Source organism: Phaethon aethereus (assembly GCF_964289735.1).
Source record: "Phaethon aethereus genome assembly, chromosome: 1".
Classification (NCBI taxonomy): Eukaryota; Metazoa; Chordata; class Aves; order Phaethontiformes; family Phaethontidae; genus Phaethon; species Phaethon aethereus.
Window position 1 is genome coordinate 208,466,063 of NC_138575.1, and position 26,215 is coordinate 208,492,277.

Below are 26,215 nucleotides of genomic sequence, written 5' to 3' on the forward strand. Positions count from 1 at the left end.
GCATCCAGCAAGGGATGGAGATTCACCTTGCCTCTCTTTTTGTTTTTAATATATTTGTAAAAGCATTTTTTGTTACCTTTTTCAACTGTGGACAGATTAAGTTCTAGCTGGGCTTTTGCCTTTCTAATTTTTTTCTCTGCTTGACCTAACAAGATCCTTGTACTCTTCTTGAGTTGCCTTCCTAAAGTGTTGATCTGCTCAAGGGGTGGAAGGCTCTGCAGAGGGATCTGGACAGACTGGATCGATGGGTTGAGGACAACTGTAATGAGGTTTAATAAGGCCAAGTGCCAGGTCCTGCACTTCGGCCACAACCACCCCATGCAACGCTACAGGCTTGGGGAGGAGTGGCTGGAGAGCTGCCTGGCAGAAAAGGACCTGGGGGTGCTGGTTGACAGCCGGCTGAACATGAGCCGGCAGTGTGCCCAGGTGGCCAAGAAGGCCAACAGCATCCTGGCCTGTATCAGCAATAGTGTGGCCAGCAGGAGGAGGGAAGTGATCGTGCCCCTGTACTCGGCACTGGTGAGGCCACACCTCAAATATTGTGTTCAGTTTTGGGCCCCTCACTACAAGAAGAACGTTGGTGCTGGAGCGTGTCCAGAGAGGGCAACGAGACTGGTGAGGGGTCTGGAGAACAAGTCTTATGAGGAGCGGCTGAGGGAACAGGGGTTGTTCAATCTGAAGGAGAGGACACTGAGGGGAGACCTCATTGCTCTCTACAACTACCTGAAAGGGGGTTGTGGCAACGTGGGTGTTGGTCTCTTCTCCCAAGTAACTAGCAACAGAACAAGAGGAAATGACGTCAAGTTGTGCCAGGAGAGATTTAGACTAGATATTAGGAAAAATGTCTTTCCTGAGAGAATGGTCAAACATTGGAACAGGCTGCCCAAGGATGTGGAGAAGTCACCATCACTGGAAGTGTTCAAAAAACATGTGGACGTGGCACTTGGGGACATGGTGTAGTGGGCATGGTGGTATTAGTTTGGTGGTTGGATTTGATGACCTTAAAGGTCTTTTCCAACCTTAATGATTCTTTGATTCTATGATCTCAACCCTGACAGGTAAATAATGATGAGCTTCAAGAGTTTTTCAAGCTAAAAGCCAGTGCTATCAAAATGTAAAGAAACCAAACTACAGATGTAAAATCAGGAAGTAATTACTCTAGGTATGAACCTTCTGAAGTCACTTGCTTTTGAGAAAAGACTGAGTAAATGGTTTCTCCATGCTGTAGTAATTTTCTTTTCAATAGTGAAAAAAAGTTTAAGTGAAAATAAGTAACTGTGAATACTACAATATACAGAAGTATAGAGTATTTTTACAGAATATATGTTGAGTTTATTTGTTATTTTTATGCCCATCTATTTTATTTTTAATGTGACAACTATCCCAAAACCACAAAGATGATGCAGAGCCCTTCCTGGAAATTACAGCTGACTGCCAACACAAAAGAATTTTTACGTAGATACTATTCATCAATACAAACAGAAACAGAGAGTAAAAAGACAGAAATTATGAATTATAGAGGCAGTTGTCAATTGGCATTCTCCTGTGGTTTGGGCTGGAGGACTCTTCGGCTGGTAAGTTCTGTCATATGCGAAATCTTGATGTGAATGTTATTTAAGTCATTTTGGTAACTGCAAAACTGGTATATTTCCTTTTATGAATGACCATCCTTGTTTACAGAAAAATGTCTGCAAGAAGTTTTGTATCTGTTTTCTGAAGGTCATTTAAAAAGCCTTCCAAACATCCAGTTTGCTTCTGTGTTTTATTAAGTATTTTTCAGTGGGCTATGTAAGTGAAAATCTGAGTAACTCGGGGATAAAGCAGTGAGAAGAGAGCATCTATCTCCTGCCAAAAGGAATTTATGGTGTGAAATTTTGTTTACTATAATTTCTTAAATGTTTTTTGTAGATCTATTTTCTCCATTTCACAACACTAATTCCTAAACTGTCACAACATCACATACTTCCCATAATGGATGAAGTTGGAATACTGACACATCAGCATTTTTGTTAGTGCTGTATTGTGCTTTTGGGGATATCATTCTGATGCAGAAAATGTCAGTACTACTGTCATTGTAGGTCAGTAAGAAATATCCCTTAAATATTGCAACGAGGGATGTGCTGGAGGCGTTCAGATAGCACCGCATATTCACTCCTGAAATGTTTCCCAGGTTTGTTTTAAGGCTTTTCTCCTGAGAAATTGTTTGTTTCATCCTTTTAACATGCAATTTCTGGACAGCCTTTTCATCAGTCCTGTCAGCTGAGTGGTGTTTCAGATGGCAAGTCAAGATGTAACAGGAAAGTCTCCTTACATATAAATTCCTTAAAGGTCGCCTAAAACCTACATGTACAGTCCATACTATGGTTAAATATGCATCTTCAAAGGCCACACATGTTAATACACATCCCATATTTGCAGTTCTGTGGAGTTTTGCTGTTTGTACAAGAAATAATTCTGGTTTGTGTCTTTCTTTGATGCAGTGGGAGATATACTACTCAATATCCTCCAGTATCCTGTTGGGAAAATATGTTTCTCTTCCTCTGTTTAGGATTTCCTCTGATTACTCCAGTTCCACAAGATGGCAGTAATTGATGAATAAATGGTAGTGATGCCTGGTGACAGCCAAAATCTGAGATAATCTGGGAGTTTTAGCAACTCTGAAGAAGTTGTTTCTTCTCTTTTTTTATTGATAAATAAAGCAGCAAGAAGTACTTTCAAGATCACAGGCTGAATTTACTATGCATAGCTATAAACCATGAAATTTACATGATGGCTTTGCTTTACCATTCAGAGATACTTAATTTAAACAAAATAAAATATCAAGAAAAATATGTGCCTTAATCTCCTCTGCTGAAAATACAAAACCTTATTCTTTTTCAATCCCAGTTTTAACCTTTATCATCACACTTGCTGTTTGGATATTCTGTGTACCAACCACAGAATAAAGATGCAATGTGTGGCACTCTCTAATGATGTAGAACACTTCACATTCAGAAGGGCAAAGGTTTCTTTTTAGCTAAGATGAATGATAGCAATGTATGGTTCCTCCAGCCTCCCACCACAACCAGATAAATAATTTTGGTGCATTTCTTTGTGCTGCTGTGGCTTATTATCAGTGCTCATTAATCCTCTAAGAAAATATTTAATGAAGGTAATTTATTTGTTGCATTGTAATGAACCCACATAGAGCAAACAGATATTGTCGATTTATCAGCTAGCAATGAAATTGCTTCCTTTCTGCTCTGGAGGCTCTGTATCTACTGCTCACTTACCTGAAACACAATTCTACCAATCACATATTTGTCTTTGTTCAGATTTAATTACAGTGATAAATCTTCAAATATTTTCTTTCTTATAACCATTCACACAGCCAAGAACTAAAAGTATGGTAGGAAAGGTAAGTATATTGTCAGGACTGATCTGGAGGATAAAAATATTATATTGTCATTACCAGTGTACACAGCCAAGGTAGTCCCATTTGTACATTTGACACGTATGAAATGTAGCCAGTCATGGAAACATGTAAAGGCCGATGAAACCTCTTTCTCATACGTCTGCACTTTAAAGAGGCCACATAGCATAAAACAAAAGTATGGCCTCTGGGAAAGGTTGCTACATTATTATGTGTATCTGATAATCACTGATGTGATTTTCATGTGAAAAAAACAGACAAAACTGCTCCAGAAAGACTGAAAATACTGTGATCAAAAAGAACTCAAGAACACACAAGAGTCCTTCAGGCTCTTCTTTTGCCCTCAGACAAGATCATATATTATCAGCCCAGTTTTTAAAAATGTCTAGTGAGTTAAATTGCTAGATTTAGATCTTCAGAATAAGATATTTCATTGCTTAGTTAACAATTAGAGAGTTTTCCTTAATATTTGTGTATATTTCCTTTTTTTGGCAATATTGTTTCATTATTTATTCAAATTACCATATTGAAAGTATTGAAAACACTTTAATGATGATCTGTATTAAACTTTTACAGTTGCAGTGGAAGACCATTATCCTTGTCTATATCAGTCTTCTGTTCTTGAGGTTAGATCAACTGAACCTCTTAAAATTTTCCTTAAAAGTCATGATTTTGAATCCTCTACATAGTTTTACTGTTGTCACCTTTACTGCCTTTCTACATCTTATAATGGAGGACCCAAAGCTGGACATGGTATTCTATTTGAGACATTAACACTATGATAATTGGAATAATAGTCTCACGTACTCATAGGTAGCAGTCTTAGTATGTCCTGGAATTGAAGTATACAATTTTCCATTCTACTAAGTATTCCATTTTCTGTAATAGCAGTATTTTTCTAAGGAAGAATGCTGTTTAATCACTTATTTCCTTTTATTCTATTTGTAGATTTGATGTTTTGGTAAGTGTAGTAATGTGCATTTTGCTGAATTTTGTTGCAAGCCATTTCCCCAACGTACTGATCCTTTTGGATTTTCATTTTGTGCTCTGCACTGATTGTAACCTCTTGCAGCTAGGAGTCATTCACAGATGCTAAATATGCCTTTCTTTCCACTAGGCTACTCACATTTTCAAAGAAAAAAAAAATTTTGATACGATTTGTTCTTGACAAATCTGTATCGTCTGTTTCTAAAAACCTCCTTGTTATCTTATTGCCTACAAATTTAGTGTTTAATATTATGTCACAGTAACTTCTCAGAACTCAAACTCAGCCTGACCTCCTTTAAAAAAAAAAAAAGACCAAAAAAAGACGTTTGATTTTCTTGACATATTTTGAAACAATTTTTGAGATGCCATATTCTCAGTAACCTTTTCATGTAAAGGAATATTTAGATATACTATAATTTCAGAATCTAAGGCCATTTTATCAATATGTATTGTTGTGTTATGTAAGTAAGGACAATGTGAAAATTATGTAAATTTATGGAAAAAAAGCTGATGATGGAAACAAGTAAATTTGTGGTTAGGCTTGAAATAAGTTTTTTTGTTTTTTTTAAAGGAATAAAAACAGTGGGAAGAGAAAACTAACCACAAAGCAGATGGACTACAAATAGGAAGTTTAAAAAAAAATTTGAAAACAAATAAAAGGATTCTATGAACAGCTCTGTTATTGATACTCATCTATTATTAGGTAGGAATGGAAATCAATACTTATGTAGAAAAATCCTGAATATTCTATATAAATTGATGGTCTATGTTTTATAACATAGCAGGTAATGCAGATGTCACTGTATAATGCTATTATCTATGAAAAGCAGGAAAAAAATGGGCAGTAAAAAGCAATAAACAGTCTAAATAGGTAATACCAGAGAACTTCAGAATTTAAGTATTAGCATTTCAACTCTTTTAAGCAATACTGACAACTTCATAGAACTATTAAAACATCTATGGACAGCAGGAGTAGGGAGGTGATCATCCCTTTGTACTTGGCACGGGCGAGGTCGCACCTTGAAAATGATGTTCAGTTTTGGGCCCCTCACTACAAGAAAGACATTGAGGTGTTGGAGCATGTCCAAGGAAGATCAGTGAATCTGGTGAAAGAGCTAGACCACAAATCTTACCAGAAGTAGCTGAGGGAACTGGAGTTGTTTAGTGTGGAGAAAAGGAGGCTGAGGGGAGAGCTAATCACTCTCTACAGCTACTTGAAGGCAGGTTGTAGTGAAGTGGGTGCTGGTCTCTTCTCCGAGGTTACAAGTGATATGACAAGAGAAAATGACATCAAGTTGCCCCAGGGGAGGTTTAGATTGGATATTAGGACAAATTTCTTCACCGAAAGTGTTGTCAAGCATTGGAACAGGGTACCCAGGGAAGTGGTTGAGTCACCATCCCTGGAGGTATTTAAAAGATGTGTGGATGTGGTTCTTAGGGACATGGTTTAATGGTGGACTTGGTAGTGTTAGGCTTATGGTTGGACTTGCTGATCTTAAAGGTCTTTTCCTATCTAAATGATTCTGTGATTCTATGATTAGTAATTTCCAAAGACAAGAATTAGACATAATTTTGTTGCAGCATTAGAAAGGGTAATGAGGAAGACCCAGATCATTATAAGTTCATCAACTTCAATCTTACATGAAATAATTCAATGACTGATATGAGACTTGATTAACATACAGTTTAAGAAGTGATATATAATTAACAATATTGGAAGAAAATAGATCCAGTCAAACTAACTCAGTATATTTTTATTGTTCTTTTTATGGACAAATATAACAAAGTTTCTGTAATGTACCTAGAATTCATGTTTTATGAAAGAACACACAGATTAAAAAAATTTGGAAAAATTAAATTATTATGCACAATAATTTAATTTTTAAAATTAAATTATTGTGCATTGAAACGACTAAAAGCTGACTGCAAAGCATGATCAAAAGCATCAGTTCTGCAATTCTTTGTCCTCTACTTCTGAACATTTTAAGAGTTAACAAACCTATGAAGTTGTAATCACTGATCTACAGGAGGTATAAAGCTTGGCAGTGAAAAATGTGCAGGACGAGTCACTAGTAAACTGATCTGGATAGCTTATTCTTATTAGAACTTTTTTTATGATGGAAGTGTTGAACGTACAGTAACACAAGTTGATTATTTCTTAGTAATTTGAGTGAACAACAATTCTGTGGTAATGAGTAACTAACTATTGTACTCATATGAAAAGTGTGGCATTGGAAAATAATGAGGATATTTAATGCTCAGGAAAACACATCACTGTATAGAATATTTATATGTGGAGATTATTTTCTCTAGCAAAATATTTAACACAATTTAAAGTAATATTTTTTTTTCCTTTTTTCTCTTTCACACTTTACATCTCTCATTCTCTGACAAGATATGACATGATACTTCTATGATACTTGATTTTCTCTACATGATAGTTACTCCAGTATGGTTTACTTCTTCTTATGTAAGTCTGCTGCAGGGGTGAGCACAATGAAAAGTCATACTCCAGAACAGTGTTATCTGCAGTGAAACCCACAATCCTGCACCCAACTGGGCTGATGCATTACGTGGAAATTTCATTTTATGACTACTGCAACGATACCAATATATTGAAGCATTTTGAAGGCATAACTAGGACATTCTTCAAAATAAAAAAACCCAAAGTAATCATAGGATGGTGGTCATACAAATTTGTGGAATATCGCTCTGTCAAGTGCAAGAGTTACATTATCTCTTCTTCACGTTAAAGACGCAAAAATCTCTGCATCCTTAGCTTTCCTGCATTCATCATTTAGTAACAGAAGCTCTGTTAAGCAAATTCTGTAATTTGGCTGAAAATACTCATTAGTATTCCAGGTATCAGAGTATTAGTCTCTCAAGGAGTTTATATGTATGTTTCAGTTTGGGTTTTTGTACTTCCAAGAAAAAAGCAACTTACATTTGTCACTTTATCCCTCATTCACCTTGATTCCTAATGCCAGGAAGGATTAATAGTAGCAGAAAGATTTATTTAACAAGATTTATTTTCAGGCTTCTGGGTGTGGAAATTAAACTAAAAGGCTACTGAAGCTTTAGTTTATACTTCAAAACACAATCTCTTCTAAAAGCCTTCACCACTCTTTACATGCAGTTGTTGTCATAGGAATTGTATTGGCAAAAACTGACTACTACAAGTCCGTAGAGTCACCTCCGTATGGCTGCACATATTGAACTTGAGATACACCCCACTGACTTTCTGCTTTGTATTCTCTTGATGTTAGTTGTTTTAATATAAATATAAAGGCTTTTGCTGGGTCTGTCTGCAGGTCAGTGTTTGGTGAATTCCACCATGGCCATGGCACGATATGATTGATAGATCTTCCTTGGACCTACTGCTTGACTCCTATGGTATTTATTATCCTAAGATCACAAATCAAAGGCAGTATCATTATCATCACTTTTATGTGGGAAAACTGAAGAAGATGGAAGGAAGTGACTTCCCAGCAGCCATGAAAAAGGTCATAGTCAAAGTGAAATTTCCACTAATACATAATCCTTTTAATTTCTAATATTCTTTCCTCTCCTCACCAGCAATTTGTACATCACAAGAAATTCCAAAACACACACACAAAAAAGTTATAGTCAACAAATCCTTAGGAGCTGTGTAGATGAACATCAGAGGTGGGTAGCTACTCCTTCATCCTCCTTCTGAATTTGACTTTCAAATGTTCAAATAATAATCAGCAGTATAAATCGCATAATCCCCTAGATGCTCAAGGTCTAGTGCTCAGCCCCTTCTTGGTATATTTTCTAGGCTTAAGTGCACCAAGGAATGGATCCTCCATTACATCTTTCTCAACACAATGGAACATGTGAACATATGGTTTAGGGAATAACATAAAACCAGATTTATAGTCCCCCAAAGACAATTTTTAAGTTTTAAGAATGACAGTGACAGATGACTTTTTTCACCTTAATTAAAAAATAACTCAAAGTGCAGATGAAGAGTAAGATACACATCACATTAGCAAACTGCTCTAGAATGCTGATAAAGGTGTTTAACCATGTTGTAGAAATAAATCACTACAAACAACTTCAGCAATAATCAATCATTTAAAATGTAACAATATAGAGAATGTAACTCTTACCTGTTTCTACATAAAGACAATGCACTGTTGAGTCCCTGTGCACATTGTTCTGCACTACTAGAAACCTAGTGAACCGTTTCTATCCATCTTCTACTTGTCACATAATTGTTATTTAGAGATAATATATAACCTTCTGTTATCTTAATTTCAGCCTATGGCAGTGTCCCATGATTATAATCTCTCCTCCTCAACCCCTTAGCACTAGCAGTCAAAGTGACACCTGATATGTCACATTACAGATACATATCACATGGAAAAAAAAGGTATTTGTCCAACCCTTTCTGATTTTTTTTTTTTTTCGAAAAGAAATATCATTAATGAAGTAGTGCAAAAACCAGGCAATTCTGCTCCCTCTTGTGTTGAGTATGTGCATAGTTTTCAGAAAGCTAATTATGTTTTTCAAAGCCTTTTTCTTTTAGGTATGAATAGATTCTTCAGGATTGAAACTACACGGTAGTTTGCTAAACTCCTAAACGACATTGTATTTCTGCAGGAAAAGCCAAACTGAGACAAACCCTTCATCAGTATTATCTATACCCTTCTTTCTATTCTCCCTTCTTCTTCCTGAATTTTTATTCCTACAGTCTCCAATGGAAGACATTCTTAATTATTGAAAGAGGAAAATACCATGAAAATCAATGCTTCAATAAACTAATAAATGAAGTGAAATTTTCCAGTTACAAATTCACCACTCTAGGGTAATAACATCAACACAACAGGAACTGTATTATCTGGCTACTGAAGTCATCAGCAATGATTTTAACAGTATTGGTACATAGCATGAGAACACAGGAGATAGAAGTGGGCAATCAAATTATCAGAATTCAGTATGGTATTTATTATTACATTGTTAAAAAGATGGAATTTTAATCAAAAAGAAGTCACTTTTCCACTGTTATTGCTCTGGAAAACATCTTTTGTTGTCAGAAGATAAAGTATGAACAGGTGCTGCTTCACAGGGGTTTGGATTTGGCTATAATCATTCAGATTTTTCTCTGAACTCTATGATATTATGCTTATAAATATTCAGTCATTTTCTCCTTAAAAAAAATCCAAGCAATTACCTTTAATGTTGTGTTGGTTTTGGTTGGGATAGAGTTAATTTTCTTCATAGAAGCTAGCATGAGGGTATGTTTTGGATTTGGGATGAAAACTATGTTGATAACATACTGATGTTTGCAGTTGTTGCTAAGCAGTCAAGGACTGTTCAGCTATACTGTTAAGCTGTAACTAACTTTGTGCCAGTTACAGTTGTATTGGGTAGGAAAAAAGAACATCAATACGCCCAGATATATACTTCTAAACAATTTTTAGTTTCCCTTTTGAAAAAGAAAAATGAAAATTAGATATCCCAAGTAGAATTGTGTTCATACCACTTCATTTATTTGGAAAAATCTTCCCAAATTGATTAGACAAGGCTATATGAACATCTATGCCTCATTAAGCAGTGTATCAACTCAAATGCTGGTACATTCACTTTCATATCATACTTACAAAGTAAGGAATAACTGACTTTATTTGTCAGTTAACATTATGTCATTAACATATTGTTAATGGCATCTTATAGAACTCAGATCAGTTCAGTCCAAATCTTTCTCCTTCTGAGTAAAGACTGACCTCCCAGCATTTTCAGTAGTCATCTCTACCAGAATCACCATTGAATTCAGTTAATCATGCCTAGTCTGGGAAGAGTTGCATTTTCTGAAAACTCCACTGTTTCATAATTTTTTTTAAATCTTCTAAGATTTTTTAAAAACTTTCAAGATTTCCCCACAATGGTAGGTAATGGAGAGAAAAAGCTAGACTCTAGACCATTAGAAATGAATAATTTCTCATCTCTTCCTCCTTCTTATGTTTCCCCTTGCTTCAGCTGTCTGATCAGCATTATTTTTCTGTCGTCTTCTTAGTTACATTGATTAAAATGTGCACTATTTCACTCTATTATTTTCTGTGCTATGAAGTGGAGAGGTAATTGGGATTAATTAGGAATTTGCTATCTTAAACAAAATGGTCTTTCTAACATTTAACTAAATGACAAGTTTGTAAAATGATATTGTTCCAGCCACCAGCTCAGTAAAACATCAGAACTAAATAGCAAATGGATTCTAATGGGAAGTTTATTTTGAGAGGGTCAATTTTCCAGCACCCTGTACCACTGTGACTTTAACTGCTATATGTTATTCCAATGTTAAATCTATTAATGTTGGTCTCCTGCTATTTTTAGAAGTTATATAGCCTGTGCCACTGTGGTGGGTTAACCATGGCTAGGTGCCAGGTGTCCAACAAAGCCTCTCTATCACTCCCCTCCTCAGCTGAACAGGAGAGAAAAAGTGTAGTGAAAAAATTGTTGTTCGAGATAAGGACAGGGAGAGATCATTCACTAATTACTGTCACAGGAAAAACAGATTCAGCTAGGGGAAATTAGCTCAAGTTATTGCCAGTCAAAATCAGAGTAGGGCAATGAGAAATAAAAACAACTCTTAAAACCCCTTCCCCCCACCCCTCCCTTCTTCCCGGGCTCAACTTCACTCCCCATTTCTCTCCCTCCTCCCCCCGAGCGGCGCAGGGGGACGGGGAATGGGGGTTGTGGTCAGTTCATCACACCTGGTCTCTGCCGCTCCTTCCTCCTCAGGGGAAGGACTCCTCACCCTCTGCCCTGCTCCAGCCTGGGGGCCCTCCCACAGCAGACAGTCCTCCGTGGACTTCTCCAGCGTGAGTCCTTCCCATGGGCTGCAGTTCTTCACGAGCTGCTCCAGCCTGGGCTCCCCACGGGTGCCGTCCTTCAGGAACAGGCTGCTCCAGCCTGGGTCCCCCACGGGTGCCGTCCTTCAGGAAAGGCTGCTCCAGCCTGGCCCCCGCGGGGTCCCAGGTCCTGCCAGCAAACCTGCTCCAGCCGGGGCTCCTCTCTCTCCCCACGGGGCCACAGGCCCTGCCAGGAGCCGGCCCCAGCGCGGGCTGCCCACGGGGTCACGGCCTCCTTCGGGCATCCCCCTGCTCCGGCGTGGGGCCCTCCCCGGGTGCGGGTGCAGATCTGCTCCCCCAGGGAGCTCCATGGCCGCAGGGGCACAGCCGGCCTCCCCGTGGGCTTCCCCAGGGGCTGCCGGGGACCCTCTGCCCCGGCGCCTGGAGCCCTCCTGCCCCTCCTGCTCTGACCCGGGGGTCTGCGGAGCTGTTTCTAGCACATATTCTAACTCCTCTCTCCAGCTGGGATTGCGCAGATTTCTTTTTTTCTCCCCCTTCCTAAATCTGTTATCCCAGAGGCATTACCACCATTGCTGATGGGTTTGGACAGTGATGGGTCTGTCTTGGAGCTGGCTGCATTGGCTCTGTCAGACATGGGAGGAAGTTTCTAACAGCTTCTCACAGAAGCCACCCCTGTAGCCCTCCTGCTACAAAACCTTGCCATGCAAACCCAACACAGCCCCAGAAAAAGTTTTTGTAACACACTTTCCTAATTTAATTGGTACTTTTACAACACTAGTTGCAGAAATGTGGTTGTGATACCATAAACATACATTTCTGTTAAACTTGGCAGGACAATGCTGTCTTGGTTAGTCAATATACTGAGGGTTTCCTGATAGTTGCACCTAATGTTTCGAGACACCTCATTGACAGGCTAGTAACTTGTCTCTAGGGAAGAGGAGCTTGCCCACTACAGAATCTTTTCATCATTTATTGTCCCATTTGTCAAGCTGTAGACAAATAGCCACATATGACTGTCACCTGAAAGGCAATAGAGCATGAGCCTGAGGGCCAACATACTCAATGCATTTTTTAAATTAATTAATCTCCCTTGCTTCCTACCTCTTCTCTTGGTATATTCTCACACTTTTATTCTCCTGAACTGGCAGCTGGGGTAATATTTGTTGACAATAATGTGGCTGTGAAACTACAGCACACACTTAAGCAGAGACCTGTCAGGGCTTCCCCTTCATCCACCGTTGTGCTCTGGCTTAATTGGACAGGGTCAACCAGCTTTCTCTCACTACATTTTCATAGTCCCTGAGGGGACAAACAGCTCCCGTAAGTGATCCCGTGGGTCTAGAGACATTAAACTTTCAGTTTCTAGTGTAGTTTAGTGTATATTTTGAAAGAATTATTAGTGTTTTTAAGGGGGTAGGGATGATTAATCAACAATGATAACATTTGGAAAAGTTTTTTTTAAAAATACCAAATTACAAGTTCATTGGGAGAATTTACTACAGTTGGACTAGTAATACACATCTATAATTTATTACTTTTCAAATTATTTAAAAAAAATAGAAATAAGGTAAAATCTAGACTTCTATGTCAAGAAAGTTTAAATCAATAAAGTCCTGGTTTCAGGCAGGATAGAGCTGGTTTTCTTCACAGAAGCCAGTGTGAGGCTGTGTTTTGGATTTGGGATGAGAAAATGCTGATAACGTGCTGATGTTTTGGGTTGTTGCTGAGCAGTCAAGGACAGTCCAGCTTCTCGTGCTGCAAGAAGGCTGGGGATGCAGGGGAAGCTGGGAGGGGACACAGCCGGGACAGTTGACCCAGGCTGGTCAAAGGGATATTCCATACCATACGACATCATGCCCAGTACATAAACTGGAGTTGGCCGGGGGGTGGGAATCGCTGCTCGGGGACAGGCTGTCGAATGCCAGGCGGTGAGCAATTGCTGTATTGGCCATCAATTGTTCTTGCACATTCCTTTGTCGATATTATTATTGTTGTTATCATTGTTGTTTCCTTCTCTCTTTCTGTCCTATTAAACTGTTTTTGTCTCAACCCACGAGTTTTTTCCCAATTCCCTCCCCTGTCCGACTAGGGGAGTGGGGAGTGAGCGAGCGGCTGTGTGGTGCTTAGTTGCCGGCTGGGGCTAAACCACAACAAATAATTATTTATCCGTATGCCTACTATACATACATTGCCTAGAATTTAGGGCACATGCAGATCATTAAGATGTAATTAAAATCTAATAACAACACATTGCCAACAGACTGGGAGTAACTCTTCTTTGGCAAAGATAGTTTGTTACAATGCTACCCTACAGAAGGGTCTATCATTCCCAAACTCTTAAATTTCATATCCTCAGATGCATGCTTTCAACAAGATTGAGGAAGGAAACCCTGTAAAGTGCTCCAGGGAAGTCAGCAGCAAAATTACTGGTCATGTATTGAGTAATGAAAAGACCACAGGAAAAAAAAAAAAAGAAAAGTTAATTGTGTTTGTTCATTCCATAATGAAAACTACAGGCAAAGTCATCAATCAGTTGCACAGATAAAGATTACAGATTCCTATATTAAGCTGTGCCAGGGAGCATGGACATTCACTTTAATGATGACACACATGGGAATTAGCATTACTAGACAAGAAAGTTTCAAAAGCAATCTAGTAAAAGTGATAAAGTAGGGAATGCAAGAAGGAAACATCTTTATGATTCTTCCAGGGAAAAATGTGGGTGAACAGATGAGATAACCCTATGGAATATCCCAGAATTAGGACAGGAATACAGAGTTGAAAGGACTGTGAACCTGTCTTCTAACACTATTTTTTTCCCCACTATTGAAAAGCAAATTTCAAGCTTTGTTAGCATCCAGTTAAAATCAAATAAACACAAAAATACAGTAAAGCCTAAAGGGAAATGCAGGAACCCTTCAACCCATGACAGCTCACTCATTCAGTTGATATGTGTGACTCTCAAAACAGTGTTTTTAAAGCATTTTATATGTATATTATGATCATTTATGTATTATGGGCATGTAAAGAAGTGATAGAGAAATTGTGCCATCTCATCTTCTATATATGACATACTAAGGGCTTATTAAAGAAACTATTCTGTCCTGTACCATAAGCAATCACTTTCTGAGACTGTTATGTAATTGGCCAGTTTCTGTTACTCAGCATGATGCTGCCACAATGCATTAAAACGGGTGAAGAACAAACTATGGCATGCAAATATGACAGAAAAAAAACAGAGTTAAGATGGGTGTCCTGTAAGTCTTCATATAGATGTCCTTACTACAAGTCGTTCATTAAGTCTAGGACACAAGTTTGGCTTCCATTATAACATTAACATGTCTTAAAGAAAAAAAAAAAAAAGTCCCAAACTTTAGTGTTCCTCTAAATCTCTCTTTTGCTAGTAGAAGGAAAAGCATCGGGGTGTTGGACAGTTCTACCTTCCCAGCAAGCCTAGTGGTTTGGAGGAGATGATAGTTATGTCCGTTGAATATGAAATGTTCTATACGCCATCAACATTTTCACAGATATACCCCTTTACAAACTACTAATAGAAGGTACTGCCCGATCAATAAGTTCTGGTTAGCTTAAGGGAGAGCCATGGCTGGAGGCATGACATGTCCAGCTGTTGCTTTGGGAATACTGGGAGTGGCCAGTGCTTTGATAGGAACCAGCAAAACAGTCCTCCTTGTTCTCAAGAAGAGAGTAGAAATGTGATTTTCACCTACACATTGGTCTCCTGTGGAAGCAAATTACATGAAATTTTCTATGCAAAAGTTGATTTGAAAAGTCAGATTTGAAAAAATGTATCATAGAAAGAAACGGGATGTTACTTTACTGTTTAATAATACATACAGAACTATACTGGTATCACAAATCATGATCAGGAAGAAATCTTGCCTGTAGTGACAGGTTAGCATGATGAGTAACATCCAATCACGTCTAGAAAGAGATGGAGATTCAGAGATCTAAGTTCATGCAGCTTCCCATGATTTTGAAGGAACTGGTAATGGCTAGATCCACATAAATACGGAAGTTTTCTAATGCTGTGCACTGAAATGCCACTGTTAGGTGCCTGGATCCTGGGGCTGAACCCACAGCCTTAAGATAACCTTGTGACTTTCATATATATAAAGTTAGACATTTGTGAATTGTATTCACAAAAGACAGCTTAGTAAACGGAGAGCCAGAGGGTGTATGGATGCCTTTAAAACAGAATTTGGGGCGTCCTGCATGCAGATACCTGAGCCAGCTGCCTGTAAACAAGCTAATGAGCATACTGAGGGCAGTCCAGCCCAAATATAACAATCTTGTTATCATAACTAATTTACCTGGAGAAGTCCACACCTAACAGTTCTGTACCTGAATGAGGTCATTTAAAGCCTTCCTTGTTTTTTCTATGTATAATTTGTGCTGTTTGGGCCCAAGCGGGGGAGTTCTAACTAGAGGTCTACTGCACTTCAGTCGGACTTTGCTTCCTACTTGCAGTGAAGCTACAGTGCAAAGCTGCAGCTTTAATGCAAATGCAGCTTTCAGATTCCTGTTGCAGACCCTGAGCAGTGAGAAGTGCTTGGTTTGTGTTTACTTCCAGTGTAGTTTTCTGTGTATGTCCAAAGTACATACAAAGAGGAGCTCAGAGCAATTAACCAAATAATTGATTTGTTCAATCAAAAAAATGTTTTGATGGATTTCTTTCAATCAAAATATTACTTGATGTGACCTTCTCCAATTATGACAACTAGTACAGCTGTATAGGAAATAGAAGAACAGGGCAAAACCTCCTGGACCTTGGTAGAACAAGGTTTACAGTTTAGCAAGACACTATGCAGACAACCAGAAGATGCATGGGAAGGACTGTGATCCCCATAGCATTGGCTTTATTCATCTTTGGTTAGGCATTTCTCATGAAAACTACAGTTTCATAACAATAAAGGGGAGGCATAAAAGATGCAGCCTATAACACAGTATCCAAACTGTGTAAGACCAGTTTTATCCTTTAGAAAGAGTTTAAAATGTTATAGTTTAACATCTGTACAGATGTTACATGCTGTGGAAAGATTACGTAGCTGTGCACCCTCCAGAGGGCAGCGTCCCTTTGAGGCAGGAGGGAGCAGATATCTGCCTTCCCCCGTGTGCATCAGCATTGTTCTGATTCTAACAAGGGGAATCGTCATTCTCTATAAAGCTCATACTGAAAGCTTTGAATAAAAGCCTTAAAAAGCTCAGCTGAAAGTATTAATCCTGAGGGAAACATGTAAATCTGGATGAAATCTTCCATTCATTTTTAACGTCGCTATGGTAAACCTTGTAATTAAGATGATGAAATGACTGAATAAAACCCTATATTTACATCCTTTAGAATACCACAATGAGAAGACATAATCCTGTTTATGAAAAAAAAAAAAAGCAGAGACCTTTTAAAATGGAGATATCAAAGAAATTTTGTTATTTAAGCAGTTGGTAATTAATGAACCTCTCACTTAGGAAGGTCATCTAGGAGTTGACTGTTTAAGAAACTTATCTAGGAGAAAAAACTAATGTGGAATGAGGGAGAATCAAATGTTATGGTTATGGGAGAAAAAAACAAACAAACAAATGTTCTTTTTATGAATGACCAAGTTATCCGCAATTAATATCTTTCACAAGGGACAACTTAAGGGCTTGCAACAAAAATGTATTAGTGGAAAAGCTTCTGAAGCAGACATATTTAAAATGATATAGAACTCTCAATGAAGTGGGAAGCTTTTTTTTTTTTGAGTGGTGGTCCAGGAATAGCAGGAGGTGAGAATCTGCAGGTGGCTATTTGTCATAAGGAGTCCACACAAAATCCTTTTTGTTGGACGTGTTTTCCTTCGTTGTTCTGAAAGAGTATATAGAGTCTCTCCTGAAAAACTCCCTCATTTTGCTGCTCAGCTATTTCTCAGCAAAGATGACAATAACAACAGACTCCTTTGTTAAAATCAAGGCATAATTCTCTTATCTGAATCTGCACTGGAAATGTTCTGAATATATTTCAGGTGCTTCTCCCTCTTCCCCTTATCTCCTCTGTAAAGTATTTGGACCACAATCTAATGAAAACTTACATGAATAATCTATATATATCATAAGTTTTTTGTTTGTTGATGCATTACCTCTTAATAACATATCACAACATTAGTAAACAGAACCTGAGTCTGTATACATATGAAATTTGTTTTCTGATTGAATTCTTGTCAAAAGAAATTAGCGTAGTATTTTTTCAGTCAGTGGTTCTTTTTAAAGACTTTCAGATTTTTCTAGAATTTTGTTCTGTAAGAATAGAATGCAGATTTTATTCAATCAAAAGTATTTATCTTCTATTTGAAAACATTTTAATAAACCTATATCTCTTTTAATGTAGTGTTCTTTCACTAAGTCAGCTTTCTTTTCCCACAATGATATTGTTATTTTCTAAAAGAGCTCAATCCTGAAATTCTTAGGCAAGTTTATAAGTAGTTATTGACTTCAGAGATTGAGGATTTGGATTCTTTTGAAGGATGAATTGCTTACAAGGTTGTGAAAAATGATTAGATTTGATACTGTATCATGGATTTTTCTCCTGGGATAAGTAATTGAAAATTATTTCTAAAGGTGTTGATCAATGTGAATAAATCATTATAGTGGAGCTTTCAGTGTTCATCCACAAGAAATTCTCTATCATCAAAAACACCCCAATAATTCATGGTCTTGCAGATATTAGACGTTCACACATTTCACATGTGCTTTAAATAGTCTTTAGAATAGATATATCCACTACAGTAACTTAGTATTCACTTGAAAGTTTGTCTCTCAGATGATTTTAAGGGTCAAAATTTCTTAGGACAATTTAGAAGAGAATACCATCTTTGCAAATCAGATACAGAAACTAAAATGTAGTATCCAGAAACTGAATGCTTAAAGAAAAAAAAAAAAAAAATTTTAGATGTTCCTGAACAAAAATCCTTTACCTTCCTCTGCTGTGCAGCAGAGTTTTGTAGCTGAAAAAGAAGTTTCATATTCACTGCTTAATTTCAGAATTGAGTTCACACACTTACTCCTTAAAGTTCTGTTTTGTCCAAAATAATTTTTCACAAACTGTCTCTGCTCTGGCAGTCATCTTTCATTAATGTCTTATACCATATTGCCAGAACTTCATGGAATAATTTATTGTTGAAACATCACCAGGTGTTGCATCTTTTGGAAGGCCCATGGATGTAGCTCTCCCCTTTCCCAGGAGACTCCAGCCAGTGTATTAATATCACTTGCAGTCCCATTGCAGTACTGCAAGGACTTACTGCCCCTCAGTATTCTGAAAGTAGGGAGCTGGAGGGAAACTGCATGTGATTCTGCTTTCCCTGACAAACAAAAGAAAGGGAGATCAAGTCCCTTTCCCATTCACATGAGGTTGTGTTTACATCTGCATATCAATGCAATTTTTCAGCCTTCAGTGATTACTCCTCTGCACTGCAGAACCTTTTCTGGCATAGCTATGGTGACAAAATTATGCCAACAGGGCTCAAAATATTTTTCTAGAAGTAATTTTCCTGCTGGCATAGCATACCAGTGCTGAAACGATATAAATTGAACCAGCTGAACATTGTCTGTGAGCACAGTAGTTTCCACAGCAGGAGCTTTGCTGTCCCACTGATGAAAAAGAAAGATACTAGTTTTTCACCATCAAAGGTTATATGTATACTACAGTAGAACATTGCATTGGAAACTGTCTAAATATAACTTTAAAAGCATAGTTTTGGGGAAAAAAATTATAAATATTATGATGATATACAAGATGCATTTTCTGGAATTACAGTTATTAAAAGGTGTATGATTACTTCACTTTTGATGCCCATCTATCCTTACACTCTCAGTTCGTTTGGGGAAATCAAATTCAGCTGTGGTGTTGAAACTGTATCTCACTTTTTCTGCCTATGTCTTTTCCCTCTCAGTTTACTTATCATAATCAAACCTTAAAACCATGCCCTCAGTTCCATCACATAGAGACTGTGGTGTCAAACTCAGATTATAAAGGCAACCATAAGAAGGCGATGTACTCAGAAGTGAGAAGAGTAGAGAGATGGCCAGAAGATAACAAGCATTAACTACATTGATAATTGTAATACAGAAAAAAAACAATCATTCTGGAATAAATAGAAACTGGACACACTTCTCTAACAGAAACTCATAGGAGATTTTCTTTTTAGCTGCTCTTCTATCTGCAATGTGACTTTTTTCCAGGGCTCAGATTTGGAGAAATCAGAAATCCCCTCAGTACAGACCTCATTTCCAGAAGAGGAAAAGGATAGGCTATACTGCATCTGTTGAAGAACGCGATATTCTGTCTAGCATTGTGTCTCCAGGTATTACATGATACGCAAATATAAAGACATAATTAGCTATCTGCAGACATTGCAGGAGTGCCAATTTGAAAAGCAAAAATGTGATCTCTCTGGAATATCTACACTTTCATTTGGGAATCCACAGACATTTCTTAGGATTTATGATATTTCTGACTTCTAGCAATGATGCAGTTGTACTGGAAACTAAGCTATTTACACCAAAATCGTGGCTGTACTACTGAAAACGAAAGACAATTTGCATTCAACAACAGTATCTTGACACTGACATTTGGAACAATTTCTGAATGTTTCTAAACTCTAGAGGAAACCTTCTGTGACCTCAAGGCAGCATATTCACCACTGGTGGCATGGAGGCTAGTGTCACATTTGATTTTATACTAGGAATAAGACAATCTTGTAACAGAAATTCTGTTGCTATTCAGTGGCATTTGCAGCCTGTGAGCTTTAATTACTCCTTTGGTGCTCCAAAAGCCATCAGCAGAATGACAGATATATGTTTGAAGTTCCGCAACGAAAGGCACATTGTATCCAAAATACTGAGCATCCAATAATGAGCACACTGTAAAGGACCAGTGTGCAAACAAGCTGCAGCCTACTGTACCTGGCGAATGGAGTGGAGGGGAGCACATCAGAACAACTCCTTGACCTTCACGTACAGAGACAGCACTTCTGGTCCGACCGCTAAAATTCCCCAGATCTATCAAAAGAACAGAGCATTTTAGTCACATACCAAAGATTTTAAACTTTGTGGCTACTGTGACTTATGTTTCATTTCCTCTCGTAAAGCTGATAGTTCCTTTTTTTTCGTATCTTAATCTATAAGAGGAGGGCCTTTAAATATAAATCTACTTCCATTACAAAGAATTCCATGTTGTATCAGCACTTTATTACTCTTTTTAGTGCAGTTGGATACAGTAAAAAAGGAAGAGTAACAGACAATATATATACACTTTACAAAAAACATTTAACAGTGATTTTATTTCTTTATGCCTTTATTTCTATATCCTGTTTGGTTGGTTTTTTTTCACCAGTAGAAATGAAAAAAAAAAAAAAAATAGCGTAGAGAACACCCTGGCTAACATCCAGACTGATGATGTTGCTAACGTCATCTGGACAGTTCATGGCACATTGTGATGAGAAGAAGGGAAAATCAGGTTCTAAATCAGGCATTGGTTCTAAAACCAAATCTGGTATATATCACATTTACTCTTTTTAAATACTTTCCTTCTAATTTCTCCAGTGTTATAAACACAATCCAGTTATGGGAAAATATATTTTCCCTCCAAAAGTTTCCCTCCAGCAGGTGAATAACAAACATTTCTCTTTACAAAATCTTTTGAATGAGGCTGTAGGGTGCTGCTATGAACAGTTCATTGTGTTTGTTTAAAGCCTCTCAACTAGAAGATCCAGTTACCTGGTTTACCACAGGAAACACTGGACCTGGATTCATCTTTGAGGTGGATAGCTGTGCTCTAGCATGCATATCTGTAGCAGAACAGATGTGACAGCTCAGTTCTGACATCAGACTGGTGCCTTCATCTATTCCTCAGTGCCAGCAATGCCATCTAAGACCTCTATTCACTCAGGGTTTTTCTAGAGACATTTCTCTGATGTGGATCAAGGTGAAGAGAGCTGCAATAAGGGTACCCAAAGATATCTTTGAAAAGGACACTGAAGCTTCAGCAGGCACTAAGTGTGGATCAAAATATGAATAGGTGGGGCCAGTGGGAGCATCTCTCATTGACATTCAGTGCCCTATAGTTGTACCCGTTCATTTCTGTGTACAGACCAAGGTGCTGGTATGAGCCAGAGAGCACCAAACGGTTTGAATAGGTTGAGTAGAACTATTGTTTTCTTAAGTACACTCGGCTGACAGTTCTCTGTCTGATGCTGAAGCTCCACATCTTGCTCCATGCCTAGTAGTGCATAACACTGAAGTTCAATGATTTTCAGAAATAATATGAGTTGATCTTTGATGTAATTCATAATGGGTTTAGGTGCACTTTTTAAAGTAGAAAGAGACTTATAATCTTTCCAAATGCTTTTCCACATTTCTGAAAATGTCTTGGGCATAGGCAGAAGCCTAATATTTAAATGTATCTAAATTTGCACTGTCTTTGGCCAAAATAAATCAGTGATCTCATTTCAACAATACATATCATGTTTGAATAGAGAAAAGGTAGATGGGTTTCACTAGACTATTAACAAATAATAGGGCAATATTACCAAATTATAAAAAAAAAAAATCCTAGACAATAGTTAATCAAATATTATAGTGCACTTTAAAATAAGTCCACCATGGGTTGTAATACAATCTGGTATAATTTCACCTAAAAGTGTCACCTAATGAATGTTATCTGATAATATATTCTGAAGCAAAGTAATTATTATTATTTTATGTCTAGAAAACAGTGGGCTGGTATATCCCTGCATAATCAGTTATTCTGAGTTGGAGAACAGCTTGCAATAAAGTTTTCTTAGTTAAGAATGTCTGAATTTCACTTGCATGTGACTTTAGGTCTACAGTTTTACATATGTTTGTATTAAGCCTTATATTTTTCTAAACGGAAGCTGATCTATCAACTAATAATGTCTGCAGTCTATTAAGGAACCAATGCTTAGCTTTTATTTTAATGCACAATTTAGGAATATAATCATCTTTTTTAGTGTATTATTGTTGAGTCCTTGTAAAAACAATGTGTGTCCTTAAGGATTTTTTTCAAGGTCAATTTTTCAAGCAGGAATGATATTGAATTTCCATAAAATTGTTCTTGTAGCCTTCCTTCTCAAGAAAATATGATGAATCTTCTCTGTATGGCTGTCCTAAAACATGTAGTTTGATTTACTACTCAAATCACTTCAAAGCTCCAGACAGTACACACAAACAAACCTCAGTGAATTTAATGTGTGGACAGAACTTGAACTGATGTGCCATGGCTTCAACAAGTTTTGAGATGTTCTGAAACCAGAATAGCTGCTCTGTGAGAAATCCATAGGCCATTTATCTCTGTATTGGAGTAGATATCATAGCAGTACATCCTTATCCAGCATTTGGAAGGAAAAAACAACCTATGTTGCAGACATCACAAAAAGAGCTTTAATACTACTGACTACCTGAAACCCATACTGCAAGTCTGTTATATGCACTATAAAAGGAGATTTATTCTTTTTTTTAACATTTGGATCAGGGAATCAAATAGATGAATAAATGAAAATATTTTGAGTTCAATAGTAAAAACTCATACCAGTGTGAGGAGAGATTCTCTGCAATTTATAGAGAGAGCAGGACACGGAAGAACTCTTTTCTACTTCTAAAAAAAGTCTGAGATTTGCTTTCACAGACTGTTTCTGCAATTTCTTGTAAGCCTGAAAATAAGTAATCAGAATTTTCAGGAACATTTTTATTTAAAAAAAAAAAGAACTTCAGTCTTTTGATTTCAAATCCAAACTCAATTTGATATCTTGAATTATTTACAAACAATCTCTGTTTGGAAAATATTTTTTATTTTCTTGAAAAAACTTATAATTTACATATCTCTCCTGAATGATAAATTGTTTTAATTTTAATGTAGAAACCTGTGTCTCCTGGGGTTATAAGTTTTCATCCTTGAGATTAAGTTTTTACTATCTATGATGTACAACCTGGAAGCTGGTCAACACAAAATAAGGGAAACTCGTGACATTGAAATTGTAACCTCTCTAGACAGAAGTAAAAGTTTTATAGTTTTTGCTATTTTCTTTCTCAGGTGAATAAGTGTTATTTTCCAATTAGCTATAGCAAAACTTCAGGATTTTTCTTCCAATTTCCTGTTTTGTATGTGCACTGTGTTGGACAAATATTCTTTTTTTTTCTCCAAATGAAAAAAAAGGACATTCTTTTTTAGTTAAAAATAAAAATACTATGTGTGACTCAAGTTTCTATTTGTTCAATCCAATTAATTTCAAACTACAGAAGGAGGGTAACAAAGAGCTTTGAATTTCAACCCTCTTTTTGGCTATCTGTTAGCTCTGAATTGGATTTCTTGTTAGCATACAGTGAAAAAAGGGATTAACAGGTACAAAAGGAGAGATTTAGCTGTAAAACAAATGTAGGAAAGCTTAAAAGGAAGGAAAGGAGAAAGGGTACACAGAGGTGGGTACGGTAACATCTCACAAAGCAGTGCCAGCCATCAGTTCAGTATTATTGCTGCAGCGTAAACCCACAACATGGGTAACATTTTGGCTAGCCTCACACAGAATTAGTCTGTCCTTCATATTATGGTGATGTATAAGACTGGTTCACAAAAAATGCCTTTTTGTGCTCCATAGGTGTTTATCTCAAGCCCTGAAAGATTAGATTTATTTGCCCTTATCTCAGTGCTAGCAGCAAAGATGATAACACCTATTGTATTATTTTTATAAGCAGTTGCTGGGGTATTAGCTACACGACTTCCATATTCTTTAACATGAGGCACAGCCCTGACCACTTTGAAAATGTGTAGTTGTCAGTCGGCATTCCTAATGTAAGCTTAGTATTAGCAATATGTTTGCAAAACGTGCAGGATGGAAGGATGGAGTGTGTGTGGCAAGAGTAGCACAATTGCCTTCATTGCTAAAAAAATATTAGATTCAATAAATGTTATGTGGTGTTACTAGAGAATAACCTGCGACACAGGAGGGGTCTCCACTATGAAAGGGAAAGAGCAGAGAAATTCCAAGGCTAGGGAAGATGCAAGACATTAAATCCAATGGGTTTGGTGCAATGTTTTCTGGATGTCCTTCTTATACTTCAGGTGTAATTAGCTCAGCATAGCACTTGATCTTCAACAGAAGATATAAACCTGGGAAAATCATTCTGATCTCTGACCCAAAGCAGCCGCCAGGTAGTACGGCTGTCTCTGCAGTGGCCATGCCCGTTCTTTGGAAAGGGGCTGAAGTGTGGGTTTCTCTCAGCACACGCATTGATGTCCATTGTGGAAGAATGACACTCACCACCACAAAAGTATCAGTTTAAATAAGACCCAACAGAAAACAACACACTTCTACAGAAGATGAAAGGAATAATGGAAGATAAATGAGAAAAATCTCAAGGCAGTCAAAGCAACAGAAAAGCTTTGCAGGACTAACAACAAAATAAACAACTAAATAAAGGGGGAAAAATTCTGCCATTGACAGAATGACTTGTACAAAAGTTGGAGCAGTTTTTGCCACTTAATAGCCTTCCAATTCACCTTCACTGTAGTTCACTTTTTAGGCATGTACGGGAAGGATTATTAATTCTCTGTGTTCATCAGTTGGCTGCAGCTGATGGGGGTAACAGTGAAAGGGGAGGTTTTTGTGACCCATCAAAGGTCTGATGATGATTGCTATGAAATTAGGATCAAATCAAATATGAAAAACAGATTTTGTTTTTATTTTAGGCAATTGCTGTTTGGTAACCTATCATGGAAGCTGTGGAAGGCTCTGTGGTTCATTATCAGTGACGTAAACTAGACAATTAACTTTTAAAGTAGCAATTAGATTGGTGCAGAACAATGTCTTCTGCCAGCCCAGTTCTGTGAGTTTAAAATATTTTATGTGCAAATTTATTATGGAGTTTATAATGGTCATATGATATGTATTAAAATGTTTAAACATGTATCTTGAACATATCTAAAGATAAGTATAAAGCAGGCGATGTTCTGTCCAACAAGGTAAAAATAGCTCTACTCAAGATAAAATTCTTCTGGCAGGACAAGGACAAACTTATTTATTGCACTGTCACTATAGAGAGGGTAGCCTTCCTTGTATTTGAAAGAGAGGGCTGAGAAATAGTCCTTGAGCTGGAATTGTAGCTCTTTAAAAAAGGTAAGATTTACAGGGAAAAAAAATCCATTAAAATCATGTTTTTCAAAATTCCATTATAACCTAAATCAAAAACAGGGCTTGACTGTACACACTAAAAAATGGGAAATATAAATGTTGTCTTTAATAGCCCATAAACACAAGCTATAACAGAATGAAAAGTAGGTATTAAAAAGAAATGACGTGTGATTGCATAGGGAAATTTTAAATTGGATTAATTAAATACAATACTCACAGAATATCAGATGTCCCAAGAAATTAATAGATCATTTTGTATTGACATACACCTATTTTCTAGGAATACCAGATTAAATAGGTGGAGCCATATTATTAGAGTCACTCATTGGATCTAAGAGTACCTTTTAATACTGAAGACATTAACTAGAAAAGGTGTGAAAGGAAACGCAGACAAAGAGATTTCTGCCATGACAGAAACATGATCTCACCATGGTTAATGAGAAAAGCATACATCCTGAACTTTTAAAAATCACATTACCGTATGACTTTTAGGTGACAAAATAAGGGCAAGATGCAAGTATGTTAGAATGTATCACGCTTATTCTAACTGCTATTGTTATTATTTATTACCAGAAAGCTTTTGAATCCTTCATGGATCATCAGTCTGACATGACCTGAAAAAGGTCATTTTTTTTCTGAAAGAAGTTACTATGCAATTATATAATGAGACACAAAAAAAAGAGAGTACAGAGAAGCAATGACACATTTTAAGCCTGTACGCCAGCCACCCTATGTCTCTGTACACATGCAGAGACATTGAAGTTTTAAGGAAAGAGGGTGGTTAT

General features: G+C 37.3%; 1 protein-coding gene across 2 annotated transcripts in view; it reads right to left on the reverse strand.

The window, feature by feature from the left end:
* The window catches only part of CNTN5 (contactin 5), a gene marked incomplete at both ends in the record, with an annotated part of 389,481 nt that overhangs the window by 182,010 nt on the left and 181,256 nt on the right, over positions 1 to 26,215 (reverse strand). For both annotated transcript variants that reach the window (XM_082008944.1, XM_082008943.1), the window contains one exon: positions 20,191 to 20,286. In XM_082008944.1, the coding sequence (XP_081865070.1) occupies positions 20,191 to 20,286 (96 nt within the window). The remainder of the gene's footprint in view (positions 1 to 20,190; positions 20,287 to 26,215) is intronic.